Here is a 25,534-nt window from a genome sequence, read left to right on the forward strand (position 1 = left end):
CAACATGGAACAGTTCCCCTGGAGAAGGACCGTTCATAGAACTAGGACAGTTATTAGAACTACGTTCTTAGAACTTCTCTGTCCAAATGTGCCTATACATGATGTCTGGATAGACTTCCTTCTGCATAAAAATACCAAAACAAACGTAAGATAAGATGAAATAATACTTTATTGTCCGCTTGCTTGCTCAGAAAATTGCACTGCAGCACTGAATCAACAATTATTCATTAGTCATACAAAAACAAAGTCTATAAATATCCATTAAAATATCAGCAAGAACAAAAAACCCCATAAAAACATATTTTAAAATGTGAATGTATACTTCTTGTTGTCTTTGTGTGTTTTAGGTGAAAACACATTAACACTGTAGAAAAGCCAGAAAAACATAAAATATACCATGAGCCTTTTAAATGGTTTGAAATTTCAATAACTTGTTTGCACAGTTTTTTTTTCTTTATCCAGTAATAAAAATTTTCTTGTGTCCCTTTATTTTCTTCAGCTCTCCCACAACATGTCATCAAAGAAGAGGAGGTTCTTGCCAGCCAGCCCTGTGATCCAGAGAACAAATCCAGCCAGAACCAGGAGGAACCAGAGTCTCTACCCATTAAAGAGGAAGAGGAGGACTTCATCCCTACTAAGAACTCAGAGCAGTTGGTACTGAAGCAGGAGACTGAAAGTTTGGGGTAATTCCTATTTATGAAGATAATGACCTCTGTAAACAAGAGCTAAACAGAGAGCAGCATATCTCTGACAACACTCCTGTTCCTGAGAACCAAGACAACATGTAGACTCAGGATCAGCAACATATACACGACAGAAGAAAAAGAAAAGAAGTAACAGGAACAATAAAGACGACTCTCCCTTATGGATGACTTGGTGTAACAGTGATGAGGTTAATAAATCTACAAACTGTGTCATTTGTGGAAAAGTCTTTAGAGTATAATGATGAATCATGACAGAACCCACACAGGTGAGAGACCATATTCCTGTAAATTCTGTGGGAAAAGTTTCAGATGTGGTCGACACTTACAGATCCACATGAGGATCCACACAGGTGAGAAACCTTATTCTAGCAAAACATGGCAAAAGCTTTATTCACTCATCACTGTTACATATTAAAGGCCACACTGGAGAAAAAACATATACCTGTAAAACATGTGGGAAAAGTTCATTTCAAGTTGTAGTTTAAATGCAAGAAAATCCACACAGGAGAGAAGCCATGTCCTTGTGAAACGTGCGGTAAACGTTTCAGAGATTCTGCTAAACGGTCGGCCCACATACGATTTCACACAGGTGAGAAGCCATTTATATGTCATACATGTGGGAAATATTTCAGGCTTCAGGAAATACCGGTGACCAAAAAAGAAGCCACACAGACGAAAGGCCATATTTTATATTCAAAGTGGTGCTTTAAATAAAAAGTCACAGAGAAGCTGCTTCATCTTTGTACAACGTGGTGAAGATTTCACATATCGTGGTGCATCGTTGGTCCACGCGAGAATCCACACAGGTGAAAAGTCGTTTTCTTGTTAAACATGTAGGAAAGGTTTTATTATAAATGTCAAAAGTGGACGCAAAAAAACTCCCACGGGTGAGAGGCCACATCCATTTAATTTACTTGGTAAATATCTGAAATTTAAGTTCTTGGAGTAAGAATCTAATTTAGTTTTGAGCCACAAATCTGTGGAGAAAGAAATGACTGTAAAAAGGGTCGAGTCCCTACTGTTGTTTTCAGCAGTGATCAAACTTATTTTATTTAGGAACTTTCAGATCTTTTATTAGAGTCATTTATTGCAGTCATCCTCAAAATAAGTGTCTGCACTTTTGTCTTTGTTCTTAGCTTTCAGAAAGTCTTCTGCATGTTTAGCATATTCCAGCACCTCATCTGGACCTGTTGTAGGTGTGTTACCATGTACTGTGTAATGCATGTCTGAATTGGGCTCAATACACCTGTTATGAAAGCATTCATTAAATGTTGATCATAAATGTTGGATTTGGTGGGTTTGGTCTGGTCAGACCACTGTTTGTATCAAAAACGCATCTCAGTCTGTCAACTGCTTTCTCGTCTCCTTTCTGAGTACATCTGTTAATGTTAGTCCAGTCTGTGTGTTTCTGACATCTAGCTCTCATTCGTTCATACAAAGCATCTATTCTCTGAATTAAATCAGCATTGTTAAATGAGAGAGGATTACCATCTGCATCATTTGCATTCCAGTCTCCAGCAACAGAGTGCCACTGTGCACCCAACCAACATCTCAGCACTCTTTCCACCTCCAAACCATTCAATCTGAAACTCAGCTGCAAACCAGTCACATCTCTCACACATGCTTCAACTAGGGCTGCAACTAGTGACTATTCTGATGGTCGATTAGTTACCGACTATTAAAACGACTAGTCGATCAATCGGATTATGTATCTCATGATTATTATAAATGGATCTTATTTCACTTTCAGCATTGAAATCTTGCATGAGGTTGTTAAGTAAGTCCGACGTGCCTCCTCTTTAAATGTTCGAGCGACTTTATGTGCAACTCTCAGCAAAGATAAAAAAAGAAGACGATGTCTCACTCTTTATTTTTTCCCTTCTTTGCACATGTGCATTGCACAACTCTGAGCAGAGATAGGATTAGAAGACGATGTCTCACTCTGTAGTTTTTTTTTTCTTTTTGCTGACAATAGTCGACGGCTAAATTCGTTGTCGACTATTTTTATTGTCGACTACTGTCGACTACTGTCGACAACGACGACTAATAGTTGCAGCCCTAGCTTCAACAGTCCAAGGCTTGGGAATTCCTTCAGTTGTCTTCATTACATCAGCGTTTGTCCATGCTCTGTACACATACATGTCTGGCTGACGATTTACACCTTCACCTGGATTTGGGTTTGGCACTACAGGATTCTTTACCAGGCGAAGGTCTAGCTTATTTCAAGAGAGAATACACACCACACTCACCCCGCACAGAACTTTGGGATTTATTTGCTATTTTGGAGGAAACTTCTCATGTTTAATAATAATAATAATAATAATAATAATAATTACAATAGGCCTTCGCACCGCCTTCGGTGCTCGGGCCTAATAATCGTTACGACCCACTTTTGGGGTATGAGAGAGTGCAACAAATAATGTCAGCAGTGGACAGCTGTTAAAGTTAAATAAACCAGTTTCTATTGTTTTGAGTGAAAATGAAGCCTGAGCCTCCATTAATGTCTCGCTAGCTAGTGGTAATATGTCAGAATCAGGGTCTGATGACAAGACTTCTCCGCTAGTCTGTTCATCAGCTTCTGATGGAGCAACGTCCTCATTGAGAGGAATGTGAACAGGAACAGGTTCCTCTGCAAATAAATGTGACAAGGCTGTGTCTGAAAGACTAGCCGCATGGCCTTGGCTTTAAGCTTATGCACAAATTACTGCGCAAGCTGGATACAAACTGAATAACAAACGGGAATCTGGTGAAGCATCAACTACAGGAACATCTAATATTACACGACCACCAGATATATCATTCCCCATTAGCATATTAGCATAGTTATCCCCTTCAGAGGTAATTCTGGACATACGGCTACAGGAAAAATACCACTAATTAAATCTGTCCTAATGTGCACACGATGTACCGCTCTGGGCACATATGCCATCTCTATTCCTTTGTTCACTACATTATGCCCACATGAAGTAGCGTCGGAGAAAGACAGTGCGTCAGCCAAGATGAGGGACTGGGAACCTCTGCAGTGAGCCTGTGTCCAGACCAAACATACACCTTGCGGCTGTGGTTTGCGGTGGTTCTTGCATCTCAAAACTTCACACTCAGCAATGAGATGACCGAGTTTGTGACAATAAAAGCACTCCTGCACCTCAGGACTTCTCACAAATTAAAGTTCTTTCACAGGGTGAGTGCTTGTTACCTCAGCACTTTTCTGAAAGTTGGAACAGTCAGAACGATTGAGGAACTTATCCTCACAGACTGGCAGTGATATTTTGTGTGTCAGCACATATTCATCCACTAACAACGCAGCAGATGAAAGCGAACTCACCTTTTGCTCGTTTAGATACAACACGATGCACTCTGGTTTGCATTTCTTAAACTCTTGTCAAAGAGAGTACTTTTCATTTCCATCTGTGCTCCACATAAGTTTGACCCGCAGATTGTTTCTGCTGGCGAAATTTCTGGCAATAAGCTTCAGGTACGAGTTCGTAAGCATGGAGAACTACGGGTTTGACTGTGTCGTAGCTCAAGCTGTCCTTTAATGGCAGAGCTGAAACAACCTCTTGTGCTTTTTCAGTTCACTTTCACTGCAACAATGCCACACGTCATATGGCCATTCCAACGTACCTGCAATGTACTCAAATGGAGCGAAATACGAGTCCACCTCTGTATCCCAGAAATTAGGCACAGAGGAAATGCACTTGCTCACATCAAAGGTGGCAGAAACAGAAGGAGCTGCCGCTGCAGTGGTGGCCAAAGTGGGCAGTGCCTGGGCTTGAGCTTCCAGCTCCAACCTTTGGAGTCTGACAGCTTAGTCAGCTTCTATTTCCAACTTTCATAACTCAAACTCAATGTGCGCTTGGTGAGCCTCAGCCTTCTCACGGGCTTCCAGCTCCAATCTTTCCAAACGGACTTTCAACCGAGCCCCAGCATGGGCATCCAAACTGTTTGAGGAAAGTGGATCACACCGGGCCAGAGTGACGGGTGTCACCGACTTTTCAGCCCCCGGCCCCTCCTCAGTCTCCGGGCTGGGAGTTCAAATTCTGCTTCTGCAGACACTTTTAACACCCCACAAGCTTCCAACTGCTCCACCAGTAGAGCCTTAATCTGGCTCTTGATGGCCTGTTTCAGGACCAACAGGGAAAAGGCTGCATAAGATCAGCTTTGCGGAGACAGTCAAGAGCTACACAGGAAGGAGCAGCAAGAAACCGTTCCAAGTCAAAGGACGTAGCCATCTCGATCAGAACAATAAAGCACACTGCTTCACACCAACTGTGCTAAATATACTACGAGAAAATAAGCTCCCGGACGAGCCCCCACTTTGTTACGACCCATTATAGGGGTATGAGAAACTCAAACTCAAAAAGCAGCCAAAACAGATGTATGCAATGTACACAAACAGTCAGGTTTAACCCTGCTGAAAACTCAGGTGGCAGCCGTAACAATAATAATAATAATTTATTTATAACGCACTTTAAATTTTAGAAAACATTCTCAAAATGCCGTTTCTATGTTGCATGGACACGCATGTGTCTGTTTAAAGAGACAGGCCACCTAAATAATTCACCACACACCTCACAGGGAATAGGTCTCTGACCTGTGTGGATTCTCATGTGTTTGTTTAAGCTTGTCTTGCAACTAAATCTTTGTCCACATTCATCACAGCTGAATGGTTTGTCTCCTGTGTGGATTCTCATGTGTTGTTTTAAGCTTGACTTGTGACTAAATCTTTGTCCACATTCATCACAGTTGAATGGTTTGTCTCCTGTGTGGATTCTCATGTGTTGTTTTAAGCTTGACTTGTGACTAAATCTTTGTCCACATTCATCACAGTTGAATGGTTTGTCTCCTGTGTGGATTTTCATGTCTCGTTTTAAGCTTGTCTCGTGACTAAATCTTTGTCCACATTCCTCACAGTTGAATGGTTTGTCTCCTGTGTGGATTCTCATGTGTCGTTTTAAGCTTGTCTCGTGACTAAATCTTTGTCCACATTCCTCACAGTTGAATGGTTTGTCTCCTGTGTGGATTTTCATGTGTCGTTTTAAGCTTGTCTCGTGACTAAATCTTTGTCCACATTCCTCACAGTTGAATGGTTTGTCTCCTGTGTGGATTTTCATGTGTCGTTTTAAGCTTGTCTCGTGACTAAATCTTTGTCCACATTCATCACAGCTGAATGGTTTGTCTCCTGTGTGGATTCTCATGTGTTGTTTTAAGCTTGACTTGTGACTAAATCTTTGTCCACATTCATCACAGTTGAATGGTTTGTCTCCTGTGTGGATTTTCATGTGTCGTTTTAAGCTTGTCTCGTGACTAAATCTTTGTCCACATTCCTCACAATTGAATGGTTTGTCTCCTGTGTGGATTTTCATGTGTCGTTTTAAGCTTGTCTCGTGACTAAATCTTTGTCCACATTCATCACAGCTGAATGGTTTGTCTCCTGTGTGGATTCTCATGTGTTGTTTTAAGCTTGACTTGTGACTAAATCTTTGTCCACATTCATCACAGTTGAATGGTTTGTCTCCTGTGTGGATTTTCATGTGTCGTTTTAAGCTTGTCTCGTGACTAAATCTTTGTCCACATTCCTCACAGCTGAATGGTTTGTCTCCTGTGTGGATTCTTTGGTGTATGTCTAAGCTTGTCTTGCGACTAAATCTTTGTCCACATTCCTCACAGCTGAATGGTTTGTCTCCTGTGTGGATTTTCATGTGTCGTTTTAAGCTTGTCTCGTGACTAAATCTTTGTCCACATTCCTCACAGCTGAATGGTTTGTCTCCTGTGTGGATTCTTTGGTGTATGTCTAAGTTTGTCTCGTGACTAAATCTTTGTCCACATTCCTCACAGTTGAATGGTTTGTCTCCTGTGTGGATTCTTATGTGTATGTCTAAGCTTGTCTTGCGACTAAATCTTTGTCCACATTCCTCACAGAAGAATGGTTTGTCTCCTGTGTGGATTCTCATGTGTATGTCTAGGCTTGTCTTGTGACTAAATCTTTGTCCACATTCCTCACAGAAGAATGGTTTGTCTCCTGTGTGGATTTTCATGTGTTGGCTTAAGTGTATCTTTTGATTAAATCGCTGTCCACATTCATCACATCTAAATGGTTTGTCTCCTGTGTGGATTCTCATGTGTTGGTCTAAATTTGTCTTCTGACTAAATCTTTGCCCACATTCATTACAGCTGAATGGTCTGTCTCCTGTGTGGATTCTCATGTGTTGGTCTAAATTTGTCTTCTGACTAAATCTTTGTCCACATTCATTACAGCTGAATGGTTTGTCTCCTGTGTGGATTCTCATGTGTCGTTTTAAGCCTGACTTGTGACTAAATCTTTGTCCACATTCATCACAGTTGAATGGTTTGTTTCCTGTGTGGATTCTCAAGTGTTGGTCTAAATGTGTCTTCTGACTAAATGTTTGTCCACATTCATCACAGTTGAATGGTTTGTCTCCTGTGTGGATTCTCATGTGTCGTTTTAAGCTTGTCTTTTGAGTAAATCCTTGTCCACATTCCTCACAGGTGAATGGTTTGTCTCCTATGTGGATTCTCATGTGTCGTTTTAAGCTTGTCTTTTGAGTAAATCTTTGTCCACATTCATCACAGCTGAATGGTTTGTCTCCTGTGTGAATTCTCATGTGAAGCCCAAGTTTTCTTTTATGACCACAGATGTGACCACAAACATCACATTTAACGGCTTTTGTCTCTGTGTGAACTCCTCTACGCAATTTTATATTTTGTGTTACTTTCAAACATTTCTTATGGTTCAAACAACTCAAAGGATTCTCTGTTAAATGTCTCTGGAGAGATTGTTGGTTGTCAAACTCTTCACCACATACAGAGCAGCTGAGGGAGTTATTGGCAGTATTACACTCTACATCAAGGTTTACACCTGACCCATGTGCCCTGTTGTCATTTGAACTTTTTCCACTCTTTTCACATCCTGATTGGGCCACAGTTCCTCTTCTATGCAGAGGGGATCTGGATCCAGCTTGTCCTGACTCCATTTCCAGGGAACCCCCTCTTCAATCACCAACAGCTGCTGCAGGTAACACTGAAATAAAAAAGAAAGATAAAACTGGATTTGAAGGAGCCTGAACAGTGATGTTGATAGGTTCTCAATGTAGTGAGTCTCCGGCACCCATAGCTGGTGATTTGAGTCGGTCCCTGGGAAATTCAGTGGCTTCCCAATGTAAAAAAATCTATCTTTTAATTTGTTATATTCTTCTACCTCTTAAACTGTAGTGTTAAACTTCTTTGATGGGTGTATGGGGTATGACATGGTTATAATTAACAGTCTCCCTGTGTTGCACTTTGGTCCATATCAAGTGTTAGGATAAGTAAAAAGTAATAAAATAAGGAATAAAATAAATAACAATGAAACAGACTCTTGTATAGTGTTTACTATACAGAGCAATATATGCAAACATACATGCATTATTGTCTGAAACTATAAATAAAGTTTATAGAACTTAATTTCCTATTGTCACATGCCCAGGTCTGTGGCCTGTGGTTGTGGTAATTTACATTCTGCTGCTCGGTTGCTTCTCTGCAATTGGGTGTGGATGCGGCAGTGACCTCCCTCCTCTTCCACCTCCCTGATTGGTCGCCTCCAGTCCAGCTTACCCTGGGACCAACCTCCGAAACCCCTGCTCTTCTGTTATTGGATGACTACAGTCCCGCACTTCCTCTCTGCCATCCAACCAGAAGGACTCCAGGCCTTTAAGGAGGAGGAAGTGCCAGCATTCAGGGCAGCTGTGTACCATTAGGCCCACACCTCGCCACATTAGGCCCACACCTCGCCAATTGGGATTGTTGCTGGTCTGAGTAACCCTGGTGGTGTTTTGTAAGAGCATTTAGAATTCCCTAAGTTTAGTACACAGTTGTGTTTTTGGTTGAGATAATTGAGGATATACGCTCTGGTCGTGTGTGAGTGGCTTTTGAGTTAACTTTTATAGCAGATTTTGGTTTGTAGTTTGAATAGTTTTTCGTTTGTATTGAAGGCTACCGTTTGGTATTGCATTTTGGTTTTGGTTTGTATAAAAAGCTCCATTTTGGTTAAGATTAAGGTTAAGAGTAAGATTTTTGGATTTGTATTAGAATAAGTATTTTGTTTTCGTATAGTATTTGGGTATTCTAATAAGTAAAGAGAATTGTTTATTATTTTGTTTAATTGTTAATTGTTATTGGTAATTATTACCTCAATTGAGGATACATTATGTTAATTGGTTTACTTTTTACCTTTACAGTTCTTGATATACCGACTATTGGACCCCTTTTGTTGTTTTTTTTCTTTTTTGAACCTGGTTTTGTAATAAATTTATTGTATATATCTTTAAGTTTGGTCCAGCTCGTTTTTGCTATTGAACCCAATTCCCCTGGATTTGAGACAGGGTTGTAACAAAAGTGGGGGCTCGTCCGGGAGCTTGTTTTTTTTTTTTTATTGGAGGATACGGTGCGAGCATATAATCTCAATTTGTGTAGTAGTTGCCCGTTCCTAACATCTGTATTCTTTTAGGGAATGACATCACCGGAGGCAGAGTAACTCCTGCTCTGGAAGTGCTGGATGCCCCTAAGATCAGTAAACAGACATGTGTGGTAACACGCTCTCAGGCACTCCGACATAAGTTGAAAGAAGATGATTGATTTGACTGACAGTTTTCTTTCAACATCTCTTTCAGATGATGTTAAGCTGGTGGGAGAAACAGAGGAAACGGCAACAGCCTCTGACGTAAAAGTTCGGGAGGCTCAGCCGTCCCGTTAGCTCCCCCTTACCTATTTCATGTGCACGCTTGGGTGACGCACAGAGGAGGGACCCTACGTTACACAAGTGCTTCAAAGAGGTGGTAAGTGCTGACAAGTTAGCAACAGTTAGCAGTGGTTTTTACATGAAAGACAAAGTGCTAATGCGACGTTGGTGTCCGGTTGCTATGTGAGGACTGGAATGTAGAAGAACAGATTGTAATACCGGCGCCGTTCCGACAACAAGTACTGCACCTGGCGCATGATGATCACTGGTCAGGACAGATGGGAGTAAATAAAATGTACAAGCATGTGTTGAGGCATTTCTTTTAGCCTGGTTTAAAGAAAGACGTCATTCACCATGTTAGTAGCTGTCATGTGTGCCAGATAACTGGGAAGCCTCATCAGAAGAAGATTCCATGCGCCCCGTTGCACCTGATCCCAGTTGTGAGTGAACCACGTGAAAAAGTTATTATCGATAGTGTAGGTCCGTTGCCGCGCACACGATCAGTTGTTAATTGTAAATTGTCCAGAATTAAGGACACCTTTTCTCATTTATTACCTTTTGTTTCCGAACTTGATATACTACCTGAGATAAGGATACCTGTTGTTGATTATTTGAGTTTGTGTCTTTATTTTGAACCCGAGTTTGTATAATAAATTATTATTGTATATCATTTTGTTTGTCCGGCTCGTTTTGTTACCGACTCCGTCACCCCTAGTTACAGAGGGGGTCGTAACACCTTCTGTGAACTTTTACCACCTGGTTGCACATATTTTAACAATCCAAGGGCTTCTGGTCGTGGAGGAGGAATGCAGCTATTTTTAAGAAGAATTTTGCGTGTAAGCAGGTTGCACCGACATCTCTTCCCTTCCCTTTTGAAGTTAATTTATTTGAGATGTGCTTCACCCCTCGGATGGTGTGCGCTGTCATTTACAGACCAACTAAGTACTGTAAAGATTTTATCCATGACTTTGGAGAACTTCTGGCTGAAATAATGCCTAAATATGACAGAACTTTAATCCTTGGAGATTTTAACATCCATGTGTGCCGTCTTGAGAAACCGTTGACAAAAGACATTTTAAATTTACTTGATAGCTTTAATCTTTCTCAGAACGTGTCGGGTCCAACTCACGAGTGCGGACATACCCTTGATTTTGTACTATCACATGGTTTTGATGTGTTGAATTTGGAAGTTCATGGTGCTGTGTTTTCAGACCATATGCCTGTTGTTTTTGATATACCGTTGTCTTGTCATGTCATTGAATCCTGCGCTCCAGTGCGGCACTCTCGGGTTATTAACCCCTTCACTGCTACTAAGTTCTCTGCTGTTTTTTGTCATGATTCTGTGTCTTGTTCCATTTTTAATGTTGATACTTTTACTTCTCACTTTGACTCTGTGTGTAAAACCACATTAGACATTGTGGCTCCATTGAAGACAAGACGTCTCAGACCCAGGCATGAGCCCTGGCTAAATGACATTACACACGCTGCCAGGCGTGTGTGCAGAAGAGCTGAACGTAAATGGAAAAAAGACAGGTTGCAGGTGTCTTTCCAGATGCTAAGAGATAGCTGGCAATCTTACCAATGTTCTGTGAAAGCTGCAAAAACTAAGTATTTTTCCGATGTCATTGTTTTTAACAGGCATAACCCCTGTGTTCTTTTTAAAGTTATTGACTCTGTTCTTTGTGCACCAGAAACAACCTGCCTGGAGAACTCGACCAATATGTGAGGATTTTTTTTAGTAACAAAGTGGTGAGCGTTAGGGCCCTTATCACACCGCCCTCTTGTGATCCCTCTGTTGCAACTTCAGGCTCTGCTGTTTTTCACCAGTTTGAGCCTGTTACCCTGCAGTTTCTGGCTGATCTAACAAGACATATTTATAAACATATATATATGAAGAAATATTTTAACTGTTGCTGTTTAAAGTGAAAACTGCTGCTAAATCTGTTTGTGTTTAGTGCAGGTGTCTGCAGCCTTTCCAATCCAAAGAGCCATTTTTCCCTCAGCCAGCTAAATAAAACTCCTTTAGAGATGCAAATGTTACAAGACTTTTCAAAAAGGAAACTTAATATATATTTTTAATGAAGAACCACCATAGGATATTATTTCCATTTTTAGTTTTAAAATAAAGAAAAACCTTTACAAAAAGAGGACAAACAGACTTTCTTCTAAGGGATGGAGATATTTGTGGAAAATTATGTAAAAGAAAAAAAAGCCCCTGGTTTCCAACCTAATGAAGATAAGAAAGATAGATTTAAAAAAATATTATAGCCACGTATTTAGAGACATTGTGGAAGGTCCAGAGTTGCAGGTTGGAAACCCCTGATGTAGTGTTTGTAAACCAAAATTTCCTGCATTTTCTTTAAATAACCGTAGGCCTTCTTTTAAAGGACAGAGACATTTTGCGCGTAATGCAAATAATCGCGATTAAAAATCTTATTCGTTGCCCAGCACTAATATATATATATATATATACACACACACACATATATATATATATATATATACACACACACACATATATATATATATATATATACACACACACACACACATATATATATATATATATATATATATATATATATATATATATATATATATATATATAGATAGATGCGTGTGTGTTTGCGCATTTACATGTCTTGTTATTACATATACAGTTTATATTACAAAATTCACTATAGTACATAGAACCTAAAGAAGAACTGCATAATAAAATATAACACAATGTGCTGTTAAATTGGAAGTTGGTTATGAGTTTAATCTACACTATGCTTATGGCTCTGGAGTAAAAACTTGTTAGAAATTGTGTGGTGCTTCTTCTTAATGGATCTGTATCATTTGGAAACCAGATTTTCTAAGATTTATCTCCCTGAGTATTTCTAAAATGTATAACAGTCAATGCTATTTACTCCCAACTTGTTATTAACAGAACATGAGTGGTCCTCTGTGATGTGGGTGCTCAGGAATTTAAAGCTTACATCTTCTCCAGATTCTCACTACAGTGTTATCATCCTCCATCCATCCATTTTCTTCCGCTTATCCGGAGTCGGCTCGTGGCGGCAGCTGCCTAAGCAGAGAAACCCAGACTTCCCTCTCCCCGGGCACATTCACCAGCTCATCCGGAGGGATCCCGAGGCGTTCTCAGGCCAGCCGAAAGATGTAGTCCGTCTAGCGTGTCCTGGGTCTGCCCCGGGGCCTCTTTCCGGTGGGACGTGCCAGGAACACCTCACCAGGGAGGCGTCCAGGAGGCATCCTAACCAGATGCCCGAGCCACCTCATCTGGCTCCTCTCGATGTGATCTCGTTCTTTCGGTCATTACCCACAGCTCATGACCATAGGTGAGGGTAGGAACGTAGATCGACAGGTAAATCGAGAGCTTTGCCTTTTGGCTAAGCTCCCTCTGCACTACGACAGACCGATGCAGAGTCCGCATCACTGCGGACGCCGCACCGATCCGCCTGTCGATCTCCCGCTCCATCCTTCCCTCACTCGTACACAAGACCCCAAGATACGTGAACTCCTCCACTTGGGGCAGGACCCTATTGCAGACCCGGAGAGAGCACTCCACCCTTTTCCGGCTGAGGACCATGGTCCTCATTCTCATCTGCTGATTCTCATCCCAGCCGCTTCACACTCGGCTGCGAATTGCTCCAGTGAGAGCTGAAGATCACGGCCCGATGAAGCCAACAGAACCACGTCATCCGCAAAGAGCAGAGACCCAATCCTGAGGCCACCGAACCGGATCCCCTCGACACCTCGGCTGCGCCAGGAAATTCTGTCCATAAAAGTTACGAACAGAATCGGTGACAGAGGACAGCCTTGGCGGAGTCCAACCCACACTGGAAACGATTCTGATTTACTGCCAGCAATGCGGACCAAGCTCTGACACCGGTCGTACAGGGACCGGACAGCTCGTACAAGCGAGTCCGGCACTCCATATTCCCGGAGTACCCCCCACAGGAGTCTTCGGGGAACACGGTCAAATGCCTTCTCCAAATCCACAAAACACATGGTTGGGCAAACTCCCATGCCTCCTCAAAGACCCCAAAGAGGGTGTAGAGCTGGTCCACTGTTCCACGACCGGGATGAAAACCACACTGCTCCTCCTCAATCCGAGGTTCGACTATCCGATGGACCCTCCTCTCCAGCACCTCTGAACAGACTGAATAGCCAACGGATGGTGGACCAGAATCTCCTCGAAGCCGTCCGGAAGTCATTCTCCATGGCCTCTCCAAACTCCTCCCATGCCCGAGCTTTTGCCTTAGTCACCGCCGAAGCTGCGCTCCGTTTAGCCCGCCGATAACCATCAGCTGCCTCTGGAGTCCCACATGCCAAAAAGGCCCCATAGGACTCCTTCTTCAGCTTGACGACATCCCTTACTGCCGGTGTCCACCAACGAGTTCGGGGGTTACCGCCACGACAGGCATCGACAACCTTACGGCCACAGCTGCAGCTGGCCGCCTCGACAATAGAGGCACGGAACACAGCCCATTCGGACTCAATGTCCCCCGCCTCACCCAGGACATGGTTGAAGCTCTGCCGGAGATTGGAGTTGAAACTCTTTCTGACAGGGGACTCTGCCAGACGTTCCCAGCAGACCCTCACAACACGCTTGGGTCTGCCAGGCCTGACCGGCATCCTCCCCCACCATCTGAGCCAACTCACCACCAGGTGGTGATCAGTTGACAGCTCCTCCCCTCTCTTCACCCGAGTGCCCAGGACATGCGGCTGCAAGTCCGACAACACGACTACAAAGTCGATCATCGAACTGCGACCTAGAGTGTCCTGGTGCCAAGTGCACATGTGGACACTCTTATGTCTGAACAAGGTGTTCGTTATGGACAATCCATGACGAGCACAGAAGTCCAACAACAAAACACCACTCAGATTAGGGGGGCCGTTCCTCCCAATCACGCCCCTCCAGGTCTCGCTGTCATTGCCCACGTGAGCATTGAAGTCCCCCAGCAGAACGAGGGAGTCCCCGGAAGGAGTGCTCTCCAACCCCCCCCCCAGGACTCCAAAAAGGGTGGGTACTCTGAACTGCTATTTGGTGCATAAGCACAAACAACAGTCAGGACCTGTCCCCCCACCCGAAGGCGGAGGGAGGCTACCCTTTCGTCCACCGGGGTAAACCCCAATGTAAAGGCGACAAGTTGGGGGGCAATGAGCATGCCCACACCTGCTCGGCGCCTCTCACCGGGAGCAACTCCAGAATGGAAGAGGGTCCAGCCGTCCTCGAGGGGAGGGGATTCCAGAGCCCAAGCCATGCGTCGAGGTGAGTCCAACTATATCTAGCCGGAACCGCTCAACCTCGCGCACCAGCTCAGGCTCCTTCCCCGCCAGAGAGGTGACATTCCACGTCCCTAGAGCTAGCTTTTGCAGCCGAGGATCAGACCGCCAGGGTCCCCCGCCTCTGGCAGCCGCCCAGCTCACAATGCACCTGACCCCTATGGCCCCTCCTGCAGGTGGTGAGCCCACGGGAGGAGAGGCCCATGTCTCCCTTTCGGGCTGAGCCCGACCGGGCCCCATGGGCAAAGGCCCGGCCACCAGGCGCTCGCCTCCGTGCCCCACCTCCAGAGGGGGGCCCCGGTGACCCAAGGGAAACCTTGGTCCTTGTTTTTTCATTATCATAAGGGTCATCTGAGCTGAGCTTCGTCTGGTCCCTCCCCTAGACACCCGTTTGCCATGGGTGACCCTACCAGGGGCATGCGCCCCCGACACCATAGCCGCTAGGATCGTCAGGACGCACAAACTCCTTCACCACGATGAGGTGGCAGCTTATTTTGTATTTTATTCTTTGTTTGTTTGCTTATAGGTAATTTTGCACCTCTCGATTTTTTTGCCTCCTTGCGCCATGTTGAGCTTCTGCCCGCAATGCATTGTGGTCTATATTGACCCGTCTCGTGACCATCCATAGATAGAAACACCGAAACCAAGATAAGAGGGATAACATTTCACAAGTAAGAAGAGGTTTTATGTGATTTAACTGTTATGAACTTGTTGAATTTGACGCATTTCTTAAGCTAACATAAATGAAACAGGCTTAAGTCAGCACAAGAAAATAATTAAATGTTTCTGTTAGACGATGTAAGTAAGATGGTTTAAGGGGCATTTGGCAATCAGCCACTTCATATAACTGTGCTAAGTAGGTCATTTCAACATTATTTATTAAATCCGTTTCATGGCGCTAACATGAACTTTAACTGCTGACCTGTAGCTACAGAAGAACTGAGAACTGAACGACGTTCAGCTCGATTTGTTTTGTATGTTTCCAGCAGATAAATGGAGGAGGCAGCATGGGTAGCAGCACTCAGGAGGAGACTTTGTGCTGAAAAAATGTTCAGCCGTCTGCAGCCGTCATTTTAACCCAGAAGACTTTAACAGTACTGGACAGTTAAATGGTTTAAAGGAAGGAGGGATACCATCCATTTTCAATTCTCCTGACCATCTTTGCAAAGTTAGTGTCATGACAATTTCTCATGTAATCCTAATAATTCACTAACACAACGGAGTCCTCTCTAAATGATTATAAAACACACTATTAGAAATGGTTTCTTTTTAATGAACCCTTCAGTACTTACTCATCTAATTCTATGTTTATTTTATTTTTTTTTGACGTCTTAAAAAACATCTGTTTTATATTGGTGTTGTGTTATTTGGTTTAGATTATTGATATTATGAATATAATAGAACTCCATATATGAGCATTTCTGTTATTTCTCAGAGGATTGTAGAAAAAATTCAGTATGCATGTGGGTGTGTCTGAGTATGTGTTAGTGTATGATATAACAGGGGCATCTCCAGCTTTTGAGGACATCCTGGGCTTAGCCTGGACCAGATGTAAATTTAAAATTTAGGGGAGCTTGATTTTTATATATATATATATATATATATATATATATATATATATATATATATATATATTATATATATATATATATATATATATATATATATGGCAACGATTAAAATTTATATTCACAATTAATCGCATTGTTAAGCGAAAATGTCTCTTTTCTTTAAAAGAAGTCCTACAGCTGTATAAAGAAAAAGCAGTATGTTTTGGTTTACAAACACGACATCAGGGGTCACCAACCTGCAACTCTGAACCTTCCACAATGCCTCTAAATACATGGCTAAAATATTTTTTTTAAATCTATCTTTCTTGTCATTACGTTGGAAACCAGGGACTTTTTTTCTTTTACATCATTTTCCACAAATATCTACATCCCTTAGAAGAAAGTCTGTTTATCCTGTTTTATTCATAAAAGCTTTACATTTTTCTTTATTTTAAAACCTAAAAATAAATATAAATTTAAATAAAAATGTGTTTTTTCAAAATAACAAATATCCTATGGTGGCTCTTCATTAAAAGTATATATTAACTTGCCTTCTTGAAAAGGTCTTGTAACATTTGCAGCTCTAAAGGAGTTTTATTTATTCGGCTGAGGGAAAAATGGCTCTTTGGATTGGAAAGGCTGCAGACCCCTGCACTAAACACATAAACAGGTTTAGTAGCAGTTTTCTCTTTAAACAGCAACAGTTAAAATATTTCTTCATATATATTTATAAAATCAAAAATTTATGAGAAAGAAGGATAAAATGTTCAGGATTTACTAAATAAAAGGTAAAAAATCAGCAGGATGAATTTAAAGCTGTGAAGCTGCTTCCTTCTAAACACAGAAGGAACAATATGTGATGAATATCAGCATCAGGTGAACACACAGAAAGCAGGATGAGAATCTCACAGCTTCTATAAATTCTCTAACCTTTCATTCTTAGCTTGACTGTTTAGCTTCACCTCTGCACCTGCAGCCTCGCTACCGGGAGTTAAAGAATTTTGTTTCTGTGTTTAGCATCAGATGTGCAGCTATAAACATGTGTGGTATCCACAGAAAGTCCAGAATCTCAGCTAACCGCTCAGCGAAACCATTTCTATAACCAACAAACACAGTTAAGACAACAAACAATTAAAAGACCTGGTACACAAAGTCCAAAAAACATGTAAACACAGATGATGTCTCCCCGACGGCATGAACACGAACAAACGACTCCTCTACTGAAAGCTCACATCTCACAGATTCCACAGCTGGAAGTTTCATCTCGCTACGACCAAGATTCACCGAACCAGAGACAGAAGAAGACCCGATTTATGCTTCACGTTTGTAAAAGTCAGAAAACATGTCTTACCTTTGCTGTCTTGCATAGATTAAAACTGCAACGCCATTAATTAAGCATTGTGTTAAAGCGCCCAGCCCTAATATATATATATAACCCCCAATTTCCATAACTAATCTTCAGAAAAACACTATCAGTGTTTCCCCTAACATTATACCCCTAACAGATCAAACTGAGCTATTTTGATCTGAAGTCACAGCAGAAGTCCTTTAAGTCTCATTTGCTCAATAAACGGTTTGTACTGCGTTCTTTTATTAAAAAAAAAAAAAACTAAACAGTCTGATGTAATTATCTTATATGCACATAGACTGTATAGGACATACATGACATATGTCAGAGCTGATCTCTCTGTCGTGCATCTCGAAATTTCTGCCGAGATGCGCGCACACACTGACACCTGCGCGCGTGTAACATAATGTCCTGTGTAGCGACCCCCGACGGAGATCTGCTTGTGTCAAACAAAAAAATACACATATTTGGGACAATACTGTATATCTTACCCTTTACTTTTCCTCTAAAATGCTACGGAGTTGTAACTGCTTTATTTTAGATTTTCTGTCCATTTTGCTAGCTCTGGTTTGCCACGCTCAGACTGCTGCTGCTCTCTCCTCTGCACATGCGCGCACAGTCCCCCCCTGTTATAGGCTGTGGGTTTGTGGCACTATAGAAGCAAGTACTGTAATCTGAAACCCAAAAACTTCATTTGACGTTAGTGACAGGGCTAATCAGCACAGCGTTGCTCTGGATGTGAGAGTGAGTGAGTGTAGCCTGTGGTTGCTACTGGAGGAGCGGGCGGCAGTTAAGTTTAACAGACATTGGTCTTTGTTGTCGGGGCTAGACTCAAAAGACCCGGGGCTAAAGCCCCGGAAAAATCGGCTGACGACGCCACTGTGATATGAAATAATAAAAAAATAATCTGTTGTATTATGAATATGTTTGACGTTTCTAATGAACCAAACAGATTAAAAAAATCGTATGAAAATTCAGCGACTTGTGGTGATTTTAATCGTTGATAGACCTCTGCCTCTGTTGACTGATGCAGGAAGTAGACGGGGCCTACCCCGGCCCAAGATGGCGGCCGCGTTGACTCATCGTTCCAATGGACAGCAGCATCAGAGGCAGCATCTACGTGTATATATCCATGGTGACCATCGATGCTCACTACTTTTTTAAAGATGCATTGTGAGTAATTTTGAGTGCCCTACTTTTTTCTCTCTGGACATTCGGACACTCTGACAAAATGGGGTGAGCCCTAAATAGGGCACTATGTAGGGAATAGGGTGCACATTATGACACTGCCTCTGTCTACTGCTGGTTGCTCGGGCATCTAGTTGAAATAAAAGATGTCTAAATGGTATTAATTACTTTAATAGTTTTACTAATTTGCAACCAACTTCATTGAGGACTTTATTTATCCCTCAGTAAAAGAAATTAAATAATATTGAAGTCATCCTCTTGTATGAGTGGTTGTAAATTATAGTAAATACTATGAAATATTAAACACTGTCTATACATAATTCTGTCGTGTATATATGCCATCAACAGCTTTGAGTAGTTGTTACCAAGTATTCTCATTAACCTGTTATTAATCTACTGCAGTCACATGAAACATGTGTTTTAACATCCAAGTTACACATTTAGACCATTTTCACTCATCTGGGTCTTGTATTATATAAAATGGATGTGAATCCCCAGGAAAATCTAACTGGTTTGTCTTTGCATTCATTAGATGAACCTTTCTTGCATGATGCCAAGTTACAGCATGATGTCCATTAGAAGGATGCAGCTCTATGAAGTCTGGATCGTATTAACTGATAATATTACTGCTTTTTATTTACCTTTCAGTCTTTTGAGAACCAGTAAAACTGAATTGCTGTTTAAGGAGAAGGAAAAAATAGCTAAGGTTACAGAGATTTTTCCGTTATAAAATGTTAGGGCTGACAAGAAAACCGTTGGTCCATAAACTGATTTTACGACACAAACTCCAGGTTTTCCGGCACAAACGTTTTTTAAATTTATACAACAAACTTTTTTGGATATTGGATAAAAACATGGAAGAAGTTGGATGATAAAATTATCGATGACTATCATCAAAACACAATGCCACCTTCTTCTAAAAACACACTACAACCTTCTTCTCTGTAAAATGAATTATTCTCCAGTTTTCTGGCTAATAAAATGCTGCACATCGGACGAATTATAAACAACCATTTTCGTGGGGCTGCGTGAACGGTCTAACTTTTTAAATATTATTTAGCCTTTAGAAACTAAAGCAGCACAAACGATTTTTTCTGGACAAACCAGCACTAACGCAGCACAAACGATCGAGACCATTTTCACTGTTTTGCGTGGGGTGGGGGGGGCAGCTTCACGCAGGTCTGGACAACTGATCTCGACACGAGACCAACTTAACATCACTAAGCACCAAACATCATAACCACACAGTTCACAGGAATGTTACCACTCGCCGATGAAACCAAACACGTAACACACACCAAGGTGTGTTAATTCTCACCTTCCTTCCCGACGAGGGTCCCTCGATAACGAGTCTTTGTCCGGTCCCTCTTCCACGCCGTCGTTTCTCCCCAGCGAGCTGAACCTCCGCAGAGGACAGAAACGTACAATCGTAAGAATCCAACATACGTCGAAGTCTCCAACTATAGTTTAAAGTTTTTATCAATTAAGGTTGCAGAAATACCTTGAAAAGAAGTTAAATTGATCCTCCAGGAGTGATGTGGCTTGCGGGGCCAAGACGTTGCAGCGTGCAGAGTAAACCCGGAAGTCAGATTTTTTTCCCTTCCTCTTCTTCTTCTGCTGCTTTTTTTGTAAACTTTTTAAAGACAAGATAGGCTGTGTCCGAATGTCCACCCTACTTCCTAACCCCTACACTACATAGCTGCACTACATAGCACACTACATGATACGATTCGGACACGAAGCGCCATATTTTTTCTTCGACGCAAACCACGTGACTACCGCCGTCACCACGGCAACCACAACCCGCGTCACTCAATGCCGTACTCTTTTTTTTTTTTCTCTCAATGCAGCATTCTCCATCGGAGAAATGGCACAAGTTTTAAATTCTTATTGACGCTTATTCAGCTTTTAATCGGCAATATAAGTAAACAACGGCAGAGAAGACGAAGGAGACATGTGATGAGGAGAAAACGGATGAGGAGAATGGCACTTGTTGCGTTAGTAAGTAAATAGTAGGTAGTAAGTAAATAGTTTTTTTTTTGTTGTTTTTTTTTTTGTATCCTGTTTATCACAATCAGACAACGCCATCTTCTGGGCAAAGTTAAATGTACTTTTGGTCCTCATCTCAAATTAAAAGCTGCCGTTACAGCTAGTTTTATGGGAGATCAGTCTCCTTTCTCTATAGAGAACACTGAAGGTCTTTATGTAGACCAAGAACAGGGCCTCAACTCCAGCTTATATCACATCTTAGTTATACATGTTATAAATTGTATGTACACTGGATTTAAACTAAGAATAAATTGAGACACTAAATAAAATGACTATTTACATAGAATGAACTTTATTGGTTAAAAGAACACCACATTGGAAATTAACCAACAGAATAACATGCTTAACAACAAACAACACTGAGCTCCTTCAAACATTGAATTTTAAGTAGCTACATTACTTGGAAAGTTTTTTTTTTTTTCTTTTTCATTTTAGTCTTTTGTTTTATTTTTTTTCCTTAAGTGTTTCACACAAACTCACAAAGTTTTATTTCTTTTAGGGACCACCACTTTACTGCCAGGTGAATAAAAACGTCCCCCTCCTGACCATGTATTTTGATGGTCACTCTGACCTCCGCCCTGACTTCCGCCTGAACCGAGACACCATCTCGGGTTTGATTGGGCAGCTTTGAGCCACAGATCACCATGGCTGGGGGAAACACCTGGACACGCTGGTGTTTCTCTTCTGGCTGGCAAGCGGCACATCATACTGTGTTGTGGCCCGGGCCTTTGACATGCCCAAGGCCACGGTCTGCGACGTTGTCCACAGGGTTGCAGAGACCATACTGGCTCTGCGCAGAAGGGTCATCAAATTTCCCTTTGGATGGACTGGCAGAGGTTTCAGCTGGTTTCCAGAAGCTTGGTGGATCTGCAGCATATAGGAAGGTGGTGGGAAGCATTGATGGCTGCCACGTCAGGAACAAGCCCCCTGGTGAGAATGCGGAACGTTATTTTAACAGGAAGCTTTTTCATTCCATTCAGTTCCAGGCAGTGTGCGACCATAGAGGCAGATTTCTGGACATTTTTGTTGGATATCCAGGATATCCTGTGGGTGGTTTCCTGAGCTCCTTCAAACATGGAATTTTAAGTAACTGTAACATGGTATTTACATTGTACTGTATATACCGATCACATCTGAAACTACAAAAGTCACAAACCTTGTAGGTTTTTTTAGGTTTTCCCACTTTTTGGCTGCCCAGGCAGGGCTGACCTCCCTGCTCTGCCCCATTTTCTACAGCTCAGCCTGTAAACCACACACAGTATTAAATAATTGTAGCAGTAGTTTTACTTACATTAAATAAAAATAATAAGCTTACTCCCAGCTGGCAGCCGAAGCAAACCTCCTCCCATTAAAGAGGTGGTCCTCCGCCACACGGAGGCAGACCAGCCTCATCCGTCCCTAAAAAGACAAAAAACGGCATATATCATATACTACAACATAGCCTAAACATGTACCCAACTTATTTTCTGATAAGCAGTTAATTAATAATTAGTGTTAGAAGATGTCATGAACATCGCTGAGCAAATGCACGGAAAGCTAACAGAAGCTGAATGCTATCGTTGACTGTCCTCAATTTATATATATATATATATATATATATGTATATATATATATATATATATATACGTGGTCACAATGACCAAAAACCTTCACATCACAAGTTGTTTTTTATTTCAATGCATTAACAACACTCAATTATTGAATATGATTAATAAAATACTTACATTTATAGGTCATTTTACGCCACTCGATATTTTTGCCTCCTTGCGCCATGTTGAGCTTTGGCCCGCAATGCATTGTGGTCTATATTGACCCATCTAGTGATCATCGATGCTCACTACTTTTCAACATGCATTGTGGGTAATTTTGAGTGCCCTACTTTTTTTCTTTCTGGACATTCGGACACCCCTACAAAATGGCGTGATCCCTATATAGGGCACTATGTAGGGAGTAGGGTGCACATTCGGACACATGTGGAGCAGCTGTTCTTCTTCTGTGGTGGTAAACAGCTGGATGCAGCAGCTTCAGTACATGTTCCTCCTGGAGCTGAGCTCAGTCGTGGTGGAGTTCAGCTTCAGATGGTTCAGATCAGAGAAGACTCATCAGATCTTCATGTTTTTACACTGAAACACTGAAAGGGGATTACTGCGTCGTCACCTGCTTTTTGGTTCGGAGACCAAACATTACAGGATCAAGAAAATCATCCAGTGCTTCTGGATGGCTCGCAACCACTTTACTCTCTGAGGTTAATACATTAGTAAATTATTAATATTTTCTATCAGGATTACTTTGTGATATTGTATATAGATATTTTATATGGCAGTTCCATGAAAAGACGACTTTGTAGAAATATAAATACATATCTATTTAATTGGGTTGTACTTAAAGCAACAAAGTAATGTTAGGTGCACAAAAGAAAATAAAGGACTCACCTTTGAATTGTCCGATTCATCCTCTCAACTAGTCCATTGGTGTGTGGGTAGTATGGAGAACAGAGGCTCCTTTGGATATTCAGAATACCACACACTTCTTTGTTGATCTGCAGATTTAAAGCTTTTCTTTTTAGAACTAGAATTCCCAAATTATTCAATTATGGAATATGAGTTTTTATAAGTTATATGAACTTTAACTTGATCATTAAAAAATGGCTATGTTTTCAAAGTATTACAGTTTGTTTAAAACATGTTTATACCATGGTGATAGGACAGGAGTACTTATGGAATTAACAAATTCTCTTCCCTGGTCAGTAAGGTATGGAGGAGGTAAATGACACAATGAATTCATTAAATATATCATTCAATAATTACTTAAATGTGTCATTAAATAATTTAAATGATAATTAAATACATTAATGTTTTATTAAATGTATCATTAATTCATTAAAATGCAAATGAATATATTTAAAAACATATATAATTATTTCTCTATTTAATTATTTATTTCACCATTTAATTAATTATTTCACCATTTAATTAATTATTTCATGGTACTGTGTAGTAAGGGCCCTTTTCGGGGCTCCAAACTGATATACAAATTGAAGTATACATCCAGGAACCTCCTTGGCAGACTTTGACTTCAGTGCATAAGCTGTGGCCACTTAGTAAAATAGTCAACCATTACACATATGTACTGATTTCCAGTAACTGATGTCGTTAATTTGCCAATAAGGTCCTTTCCCACCAACTCAAATGGCTCAGAAACCTAAAACAAGAAAAGATTTTAAATTTAACGAACATTTTTCAAACCCCAGTTATCATATATTAACATTTAGTATCTCTAAATGTTTCCAAAGTTTAAAAGAACAGATATTTTCTTTAGGTGACAAAAAGTATAAAATGAGCAGCGTTAATGAACTAACATTTATTGTGGTAAACGTTGATGGCTTTTTATTGGACGGACCTCTGGCCTGGCAGGATAAATACTGTGAGACGTGTAAATACAGTATGTTAAATAAAAAGAACAAGTTTTTATTAAAAGTAATATAAATACTAGACAAAAGTTCTTACATATCCCTTTAAAATTTTTAAACATTTTATAAAACATTTGTTAATGAAATACAAAGTATTATCATATTTATTCCGGAATAATTATGTTTAATTATCAACCCTGCATGCAGAATAAAACACCCAAAGTTTGAGCTTTAGATAGAAAGGAAATGGCAGACTGTCCTTTCATTAAGATGCAGGCCACTTCCTGGTACCTTATACATACAATTAATGGAAGGGCTTTTTAATATTAGCCAAACATTGTACAGTGTGATGTTGGGAAGGCTTCAGTTACAAGACTGCTGTTTTAGTGTTTTATGTGGGCGTTGTCAAGTCTTTAAAATGAATATTGCGACGCGAAACGTAAAACAAACAAACAAACAAAAAAAACAAAAAAAGACAAATATATTGTGCTAAAAGCTAAGAAAAACTCAGCAGAACCTCGCTGGCAGAACAACAACCCTCAAACAATAACTTGAACAACAAGCTCAAGTTATTGTTTACATTTAAAGAAGAAACTAACGCTAGACACGACGAGTGCGCGCTCCCGCGTCAGGGGATACAATTTCTTCCGGGGATACCTGCCTTGGCACGACACCTATGGCAAGCCGTTTTGACATTTATTAGGTTAACGGGATATGTATTCAGTGGCGGTTCTAGACCACCTTTACAGGGGGGGCCAGGCTGGGGCCAGTGGGTTTTTCAGAGGGGCACATTCAGCCCAGAGCAAAAAAGAGGGTGACGCAAAATATATGATTCCTTTTTTCATTATTTTATAAAAACAAGTTACAAGTGAATTGTTACCGTCACGAAACTAGGATTTTTCAACATATCACATTTGCAACACAAGTGTAATTAAAGCCGCAAGCGGCATCCATCGGGTCCGAGCTGCTTGGACCCCGCCACCCGATGTTGCCATGACAACAGGTGCTGTTATGTGTTAAGGACCCAACCTGTATGAATCCTGTCAAGTTAGGTGCAGATCCCACATATTCCTATGGAGATATAAGCAAACCGTGTTTCATGGCGAGAAGGCATTTTTCCGTCGGTTGCCACGGTTACACGCTTTCTCCTATTAGAAAGATTTGAGGAGCGTTTGGTCCCCAACTTGTCAGGAAGCTTCCCACCAAGTTTGCAGTCAGTCGCACGAATCCCCTCAGACTAGTTCGTTCAAATACGAT

The 25,534-nt window shown here is 41.2% G+C and overlaps 2 protein-coding genes across 2 annotated transcripts; both read right to left on the reverse strand.

Moving 5' to 3' along the window:
- Window positions 1-2,663: 2,663 nt before the first annotated feature.
- LOC121640450 (zinc finger protein 721-like) lies at window positions 2,664-7,330 on the reverse strand. Its single transcript, XM_041986213.1, has one exon. The coding sequence runs from the start codon at window positions 7,328-7,330 to the stop codon at window positions 5,210-5,212; it is 2,121 nt and encodes a 706-aa protein (XP_041842147.1). The 3' UTR covers window positions 2,664-5,209.
- Window positions 7,331-7,353: 23 nt separating this feature from the next.
- On the reverse strand, window positions 7,354-22,641 carry LOC121640290. Its single transcript, XM_041986001.1, has 5 exons — window positions 22,593-22,641; window positions 21,578-21,795; window positions 20,321-20,505; window positions 20,138-20,221; window positions 7,354-7,744 (listed from the first exon to the last, which is right to left on the reverse strand). Exons 1-5 carry the CDS (start codon window positions 22,639-22,641, stop codon window positions 7,579-7,581), a joined length of 702 nt encoding a protein of 233 aa, XP_041841935.1. The 3' UTR covers window positions 7,354-7,578.
- Window positions 22,642-25,534: the final 2,893 nt, after the last annotated feature.

This window comes from Melanotaenia boesemani, chromosome 5 (genome assembly GCF_017639745.1).
Source record: "Melanotaenia boesemani isolate fMelBoe1 chromosome 5, fMelBoe1.pri, whole genome shotgun sequence".
NCBI lineage: Eukaryota > Metazoa > Chordata > Actinopteri > Atheriniformes > Melanotaeniidae > Melanotaenia > Melanotaenia boesemani.